General features: G+C 40.3%; 1 protein-coding gene and 1 pseudogene across 4 annotated transcripts in view; one reads left to right on the top strand and one right to left on the bottom strand.

Moving 5' to 3' along the window:
• Positions 1-422: 422 nt before the first annotated feature.
• On the bottom strand, positions 423-1,336 carry LOC110319607 (annotated as a pseudogene).
• Positions 1,337-3,706: 2,370 nt separating this feature from the next.
• The window catches only part of Pde1a (phosphodiesterase 1A), a 287,640-nt gene continuing 282,513 nt past the window's right edge, over positions 3,707-8,833 (top strand). For 2 of the 4 annotated variants that reach the window (XM_021192360.2, XM_029536148.1), the window contains exons 1-2: positions 3,926-4,095; positions 4,378-4,488. In XM_021192360.2, the coding sequence (XP_021048019.1) occupies positions 4,064-4,095; positions 4,378-4,488 (143 nt within the window). In that variant the 5' untranslated portion in view covers positions 3,926-4,063. Of the gene's footprint in view, positions 3,726-3,925; positions 4,142-4,377; positions 4,489-8,833 lie in introns of those variants that run through there. The other 2 variants (XM_029536147.1, XM_021192362.2) reach the window with 2 other exon arrangements.

Genomic DNA, 8,833 nt, shown 5'->3' with positions numbered 1-8,833 from the left:
TGCTAGGCAATGTAATTAGTCCATTTCCTCTCAGAGCAGTTCTACCCACCTCAACTCACAGAGTGACATTTAAACCAGAAGAGCATACTGGAACAGAAGTGAGCAGAGACGTAAACTCTAGCACATTCTTCTTGCTGCATTGTCTGAAGTTCTGCACATCTACCACAACAGTACTGTCCAGGAAACGGTGGTAGTGGCAATGAGAAAATAGACTATTAATTGCACAATTAATAGAAAAGTGAAAATGTTTCTAAATCTACAATAAACCTGTATCCATAGAAGTGATAGGTCAGTATCACACTGAACTTCTGTTCTGGGGTCCAGCTGTGCAATAGACTTGCTGGCACGGGTAGGGCTCACTTACTGCCTGTTGAAGGGTGATTATGCTACACAGAGCTATGATGGTTTCTGTGTGATAAAATTCACACAAATTCTTGGTTATTTGTATCAGGATCATTCCTTGTTCAAACTTTGATGTAGATGAAGATAAAGTAGTTTCTTGGTCAATAATGGCAATTTGTTTCTCTTAAAGTCAATGGTTTTCTTGTAGTTCTATTATGATTGGCCCAGGTTTAATTCCATTCATCTCCATGAAGGCAAAACACTTAGTCCTGGTAAACCTTTTTTTAAGCTTGTAATGTTTGAATTCAAAGAAGAAGGTTGCACCTTTGGTTAACTTCTCAACGTGTTTCTGGACCTCAGGTTCACATCAAAATGAACATAAGAATCTCCTTTTCCTGAAGCCACAGGAGTATCTTGTACGGGAGTTAAATTTATGCCATTGAAATCTTTCATGCTGACCGTTATGTACAGATCGATGCACTGCCCGGCATCTTTCAGACCAATTTTCTCAGTCCTGATAGTGAGTAATCCCTGGTTTTGATGGCAACCATGGCAATAAAATACCAGGAACTCTAGCAGAGAAAGACTCAGGAGGTCCCACTCCAGCACCACTTTCTTCATCTTCTTCAAATTCCAAATTCTCTTCTTCACCAGGTGCTAAAATCTGTCTTAATGGGATAGGTTGAACACCAAATGGGAATTCTTTATTATATGTAAGACTATTCAGGATTGGTTCTAGCTTCTTCAGGCCCTCCAGTTTAAACTCTTCTTGGGACTGTGTGGACGGTAATGCTGCACTTCGCAATTCTAAACATGTCGCCATTTTGCCTATGGTTTTCTTTTGTTATTCTGTGAATTCAGAATGATTGCGTTTTGCTTGGGCGTCCTTGTCTATTGCCTTCACCAGCTGGTCCGGAAAGTCAAAGTCGGAGCCTCTTCTAAGACTGGCTCCCCAGCACTGCTGCAGCAGACTCCGACATGTCACTTCCGACATGGCCGGTCCCCGCTCCAGGCCCCCTGCCACCCCTAGTCCAGCAAGACCAGACTCTAGGGTGCCATCCTCCCTGGGCTTGGCCCTAACATTGACAGGACCAGAAAGAACCCCAAAGAACACCACCACCTGCCAAGGAGCCGCCCAAACCCATTGGCTGCCACAGCCAAACTTTGCAGCTCCAAGGTCCCCACCCCCACACCCCGCGGGGTCTCCCAATCCAGGAACTTTAATATTTGCGGATGCCAAAGTGACATTCAGTAGGTTCTATATCTAAAGTCGATCTATAAACTTCTGTCACCATTCCTGATAAATCACTGGCAAAATAGGCATTAAAAGAACTAATCCGAATCAAAATAACTTGCCCCAAATATAGTTAAAGCAAGAAGGCGAATTGCCAAGGAGGTAGGTAAGATGCATTCGAGCTCCAGTTTGTCCTGTCTTCAGTGTGTTTGCTCCACTATCCTCCTTTCTTCCCAGAACTTACAGTGGGGATATACTGTGATATACCTTGATTTATAAGAACCCATCCTGACCTTATTCATTTTTCAGAAGCTTTAAATTTTAGCTTAAATTGATGAGCAAAACAGATCAATGTCCCTCAATATGTTCTTTGGAGAAAGTTGAACACCATCATTCACCTGTTGAGATCTTCAATGTGATTTGTTGTATTTTTGCATCATCATTGTACTCGAAGATTAGTTATAAACTAAGAAAACGTGTTCTATTCTGAACTTTAACTGAACATTTTGCTACCAAGATTGGAAATTGTCTTGGCCAAGGATTCAAACAATGAGCTGTTCTATTTGGTTTATCATTAATATTTTTATTTTATGAAGCTTTTAATGAAAAAAAATTGAACAGTTTTGGTATCAAATAACTCAATCACTATGCCCTGTCATCTTAAACTCTGAGCTAGGGTAGGCTTAACAGAGTGAAAGTAGGACAAATGGGATGTCATAGTGGAGTGAGACTTCTCATCAAGATCCCAGGGTCTGCGTTTGATACCTTGTAACATTATTGTCCAACTGGTCAATGGAAAGGCTTGGAATTTCATGACATGTTTAGAGGGTTATTCGTGGGAAAGGTGTTACTGTATATTCAAAGACTTTGGTATTTTAAGTCATAAGCAATAATGGCATTTTATGCATATTTTGAGCTATGGTTCATCTTAGCAGAATTCATGTGGTTTGTTCATTATCCATTAAGAAAAATTATATAGAAGTTTACTAAGTGAAGGTGTCTAAGGTAATAAATGAGGATATAGTAGAGGCAAAATTGTGACCTTCCCAGCAAAGATGAACAGGTAGGTAATAGTATCCTTATCAATATGCTTTGACAACAGCTGCTCATAGAAGTAAGTCTGAGTGGAGAGAGGTGGAAACTGATGACATTATGCTTGTTTGAGTTCAGGAAATACCTTTTCTGAGAAAATAAACCTGACGCTTGCTTGAGTTAATGTCCTCTCATTTATAAATTAGAAGGCATTTTTGTAGTTTTACAAATGTCCTTTGTACATTTATATTGCAGCTTTGACTACAAGAGGCACCAGTGACTTTTGGGCAGAAATACTTTTTGTTTTGTTTTAAAAGTTTTTTTTTTTTTTTTTAAATTGGAAGTTTTTTACCAATAAGACAACCATACTCACCTCAAAGACTAGGTTTTCAAATCTAGAACATTTGCTTGTGTTTTTTTTTCAACAGTTAAATAGGAATGCCTTATAACATTTCCTGTAAGACTTTTTAAAAGGCTGTGTGAATTAAGTCCTCATAACAATGTATAAACATTGAAATAGTCACTAAATATTGGATTACTATCACCTAAATGTCTTCGGATACACGAAGCCTTAAGAATCCAGGCAATGGGCAAGCCCTCAAGGACAAATGAGCAAAATTGATTTTGTCTCTTAAACAAGAAGAGACAATACTTTGGAGGATATTTTTCTAAGTAGCTTGCAGATAGCAACAGATATTACAAAGGTCTACTCAGGATCTGTGCCTGTTTCAAAGAAAGCTCGCCATGTGTGGAGGCTTGGCAGACAATGAGTTCTGATTCCTTTTATGTCCACTTTCTCTCATTTTTCTCCTAACATGCACAAACACCACAGCATCCTTTTCTCTAATCTCTCTTCTCGCTGTACACACACACATACACACACACACACACACCCTTTGCCTTCAACACTCACACACGCATTCACACCCATTCCATTTTATTTATTTATTTTAATCCTCAAAGGATTCACAGAGCGGGCTGAACGCAGCTGCTGTGTTTTCCCTGGTTAAATTGGCAGTTACCCACTGTGTAGAGTTGCTAGGAGAAGATGAATAAGCACGATTACAGCATCACTTGATGGACATACTCTCTCAGTAACAACCTGTGGAGCTCTGGGGTCTGTCTCCTGTACGGCTCTATGTGTGTCTTTTCTCCGTGTTAGTCATTAATATTGGCTGCATTTGTTCAGGAAGTGTGCTGTATTTTTAAGTGTCGCTTCCAGATCAATTAAGAGACAAAAGCCTTGGTATTTAAACAGGCACTTTCTTCTCAGGGCGGTGCTGCTGGTACTGCTCCCTACCATCTGGTTTCTTATTACATCCTGCCCTGCTTCAGTTGCTAGAGAGGAATTCAGCTTCTTGTGGAGCGCGAAAGTCATTCACGTTTCTTTCGTGCATAATTGAGCTCGTAAACTGTAGAAATTCTGATGTGCTTCTGTGCACGGAACAGTTACAGATGAGCTGCTTGGAGAATAGCCTGAGCAGTCGGTCAGTAGTACAGTAGCAGCTCACATGTGTGGATTGCTCCCGTGAGGTCAGAGCATCTGTTTATACTCTGTCTGCTTGGGTTGGTGGTGGTGGGGGCGTTGGTGATGTGAGCAGAGTATATGCCTGTCAAAGTCGGCAGTTTTGGCAGAGCCTTCCCTCGGCTTTGCGTCTCTGAACTGTTTGGATGGCTCAGAGATGCTACTGTGTAATGCTTGAGATTTGTAATGGACTGAGGAATGCTTGTCCTAGCCGCTGAAACTGACTGCACCTGTGTTGTCCTAGGAACATCATCATGGGGTCTACTGATACGGACATCGAAGAACTGGAAAACGCCACTTACAAGTATCTCATTGGAGAACAGACCGAGAAGATGTGGCAGCGCCTGAAGGGAATGTGAGTAAGCTCTTCTCTTGGTTTTATGTTATGTTTTCCCCTCAATAAATAGCTGACCGTTAACATGAATAATTATGGGTGTTACTTGACTTTGAGATTTAATGTTTCCTTTGCAGAAATTTTCTCTTGAAAACTAAAATATGCCCATTTCAGCTAGCAACTTGTTGAAAGCAATTTCTGTACCTGCATGTTTTGTATGAAGTAAGGTAAGGCTCTGTGAAATCACTTTCTGTTTACAGTCCAGGGCTTCTGCTCCCCGCTGTGTGTGGTGTTTAGATGTGTGCTTTAGATAAGCACAGAAGGGACTAGGAAAGCAGCTTGCTTGGTCCTCACTGAAATAATTTCTCTCAGGTAAGTGGAGAGAGAAAAATAAGATGGAGATTTCTTTCTTTGTAAAAATCGAAGATGGGATTAGTAGAATAATAAATTGCATACTTATTCTGTGCTTATTCTAAGATGGATAAACTAATATTTTAATAAGAAAATCATTTGTGTGGCAAAACAACATGAAAAGCATATCAAACATATTAGAGCTTTGGTTTAAATTAGCCAGTTCAATTTCTCACTAATTAGTAAAGTGCAGAATTGCTTCCAGTGTACTGACCGAGTTCTTAATACAGAACAGGATGTGCAGTTACTTGAAGCACAACTTGTAATTACCTGAATCCACTTTGATTCTAGTGTTAGCATCACCCCCAGCCCATCTCACCCCCAGCCCATCCCCATCCCTGTCAGTGTGTGTGCGTTCTGGCCAGTGCTTCACCATAGCTCTGTTTATATGCTTCGTTTTAATCACAGCACTACTTGTAAAAGCCGATGTAACATTTGGATAGAAATATGAATATTTGTAGATCTTGGAATTTCTAAGTGTATTTTCATATCTCAAAATAAAGTGGGGCTTTAGCTTTACAAAGATAGCTGGAGGACCACAGTGCCCTGTGGACAGGAAGCATGATGGATTCTTGTCTTTAATGCTGTCGCATGTTTACACAGTGTTTCATGAAAGGTAGTATATGGGTAAGCTACTGCCATCGCTTTTATAAAGGACAACTACATCAAACTTTGTTTAGAACTCCAAATCCTCTCCACTCTTCTCCATCTGGACGCAGAATGCTCTCAGTGTATATCTACTTTCCATTGCGTGAAGCAATCCACGGTATTGTGGTGCCTCGCATGAAAGCACCCCAATATTGCAAACAGTTAGCAGAGGATAACTTTTAAAAAGGAAGCCATTTTTATAGTCATTGAATGAACAAGAGAAATCTGTTTCAAAGATCCATTGGAGATTTAGAAGACAGATTCTATAGAGAAACAAATAATCCTGTCGAAACCAATGGTGGTTCACACAATTAATTAACATAGATGCAAATTAAGCGTGGGCAATTATCAGATGGTTCGTGCTCTAACCTAGTGGATGAACATCTGTACTGGGCTGCTATAACTGAGGTCACAACCCATTTTAGATTCTTCCTTTACAGGACAGGATGATTTGTTTGCTCTTGGTATATTCTATTTCCTTAGTTACCTCGAGGCAAAAAGATACACAGTAGTGACTTTAGAAATACGTCTTCAAACAACTAGAAAATTGATTCTGTGTTTATTTAACACTTTTGCAAAAAGTTCTCTGACTTTTCACCTTGTCATTTGATAGCAGTTTCCGAGAAGGGTGATATGGTCCCTCAACAGCAGAGCTTCCGAGTTGACAGTAGAGTATATCTCTTGTGTGCACATGCTGTGTTCTTTTGGAACTATTGCTACACAGGATCACTTAATGATCTCCAGCCAGTTTAGTGTTTTAAAGCCATTCTTACTGACTGAAGTGACTCAGAGCTTTTGTAGTCAAGCATGAAGAAATTTGCATTTCGGTTCTTTCCTTTTCTTTGCTCTTTGACTTAAGACATTTTCAGAGTTCCTGGCTTAGGCTTGTCAAAGCAAGAAAGAAGCTCTAAGCTTAAAATCTGCATGACTAATGACAAGCAAATTGTTTAATTATGGTCTTTTGTGTAGCCTGCTTCCAAGGCAGTCCTGTGCGGGACTCCCCATCCCCTTGATGAAAATGCCTCACCTCTTTAAAACGCAATACTGACTCAAGCAGAATTCTCTCATCAGGGTTGCTCCTGGCTTCTACTTTTAAGTGTCTGCAGTGAAAATCTTGGCACTCATGAATGCTATTAAACAGTTCTGAAATGATTTCTTATTTTTGCTAAAATAGACTCAATGCTGACTATTGGATATTTATTTGGAAAAGATTTTATTTGATTTTCTTTTATGATATCCAACTTTATAAACTTATTGATGTTTTTCAGCAGGCTATCCATTTCTAATCTGGCATACAATATATACATTTTAAGGTTAAATTCAAGTGGAGATGAAAATAAATGAAATATTTATTCATGCAACATGGAAACACAAGCCACTACAGAAGGTACTTGGGTAGTCTTTCATAGGGATTCTTATATAGTATGTTTTAGACAATTTTTTTAAAAAGTATTGTTTTGCTCTTTACTCCAGCTTACTCTCAAACTTATAATTTTCCTGCTCCATTCTCTATAATGTTTGGATTGCAAGCATGCACTACCACACCTGGTTTGTATTCTCAAAGAGCTTGCTGACAGGAGCCTGATATAGCTGTCTCCTGAGAGGCTCTGCCAGTGTCTGACAAATACAGAAGTGGATGCTCATAGTCATCCATTGGACGGAGCACAGGGTCCCCAAAAAAGGAGCTAGAGACAGTACCCAAGGAGCTGAAGGGGCTTGCAGCCGCATAGAAGGAACAACAATATGAACTAACCAGTCCCTCCAGAGCTCCCTGGGACTAAACCACCAACCAAAGAAAACACATGGTGGGACTCATGGCTCTAGCTATATATGTAGTAGAGGATGGCCTAGTAGGTCATGAATGGGAGGAGAGGCCCTTGGTCCTGTGAAGGTTCTATGCCCCAGTATAGGGGACTGCCAGGGCCAGGAAGAGGGAGTGGGTGGGTTGGTGAGCAGGAGGAAGGGGGAGAGGGGATAGGAGGTATTTGGAGGGGAAACTAGGAAAGGGGATAGCATTTGAAATGTAAATAAAGAAAATATCTAATTTAAAAAAAAGAAATAATGACAAATTTTGTAAAACATGTGGAAACATTGCTATTCTAAATTAAGTATCAATTTCTCTAGAGTACTTGTCTCATTTCTTTAATGAGCCTTTTTAGTGTGTGGATGCATCTATGGGTGTGTGTATATGCATGTGCACATATGTGTGTGTGCATATGGAGACCAGAGGTCAGGGTTTTTTCCTCGTTCACTTTTCAGCTTAGTTTCTGAGACAAGATCTCACTGATCTTGGAGCTGACCCGTTTAGCTAGACTGGCTGGCAGGCGAACACCTGAATCCATGCGTCTCTGCCTCTGCAGTTCCAGATCACAGGCTTGGAGTTGGTTTTCCCCATCGGTGTTGGAGATATCCAAACGTAGGTCCTTGTGTTTATATGGCAAGCACATTGCCAATGGAGCCATCCCCCAACTTCATCTATTAACCCTTTGGAGTCTGTTTTACTCAATGTTTGGGATGCCCTATAAGCTTATGTGACTCCTTATCTCTTGTTCCTTTTGGAGAGCAAAGGTAAAATAGTCTCGTCTCCGTTCCCATGAAGCCCTCCAAGCCCCACGCTGCCGAATTTTAGGTCAGCGTTTCCCTCACCACTTTCAATTTATTTGCTGCCACTCAGAACAACACTTTGACATCCTGACATGACTCATCATCTTTGATGGTGGAAACATGAGCAACAGCTGTGACATCAGACACTGGGTAAAGCTGTAATTTGAAATCATCATACACTCATTCCTAAGTTGTAAATAGTTCAGGGCTTAGGAAAGCCCTCCTTCCTATTTCTCATACCATTCCAGCAGCAAACTCAATCCCTTGCTCAGAAGTTCCTTGTGACTCTGCCGCCTCAGCTAAATCCTACATATGAAGGATAGTTACCCTACCTGTGGGCTTTGCAGAGACGGAGAATTTATGCATTCTGTGTGATAAGTTGATTTGAAAGTTTTATATTGTTTTCAATTAGTGGCACTGACTTTTTTTTTTTTTGAAATAATGCTTTTATGATACTAAAGCTTCTTTCTCCCACAACTGTGAGGTACAGGTAGCAACATCGGTGCTGCTTGTCCTTGGCAGTGACTCAGTTCTAAGGATTCAGTACAATAGCTAAAAGCATTTCCAGAAACTTGATCATGTAAAGTTTTCAGTGAAAAATCACGTGAAGTTGTCAAAGAAACTCATCCAATATATTGTTTCACTTGGTCGTTCAACAGAAGCGAAGACAACCTGAACTCCTCCAAGCCATAAACTATGTAGA

The sequence above is a fragment of the Mus pahari genome, chromosome 3 (assembly GCF_900095145.1).
Source record: "Mus pahari chromosome 3, PAHARI_EIJ_v1.1, whole genome shotgun sequence".
Classification (NCBI taxonomy): Eukaryota; Metazoa; Chordata; class Mammalia; order Rodentia; family Muridae; genus Mus; species Mus pahari.
Note: the sequence above shows the minus strand (reverse complement) of the source record. Positions and strands in the feature narration are given on the sequence as shown.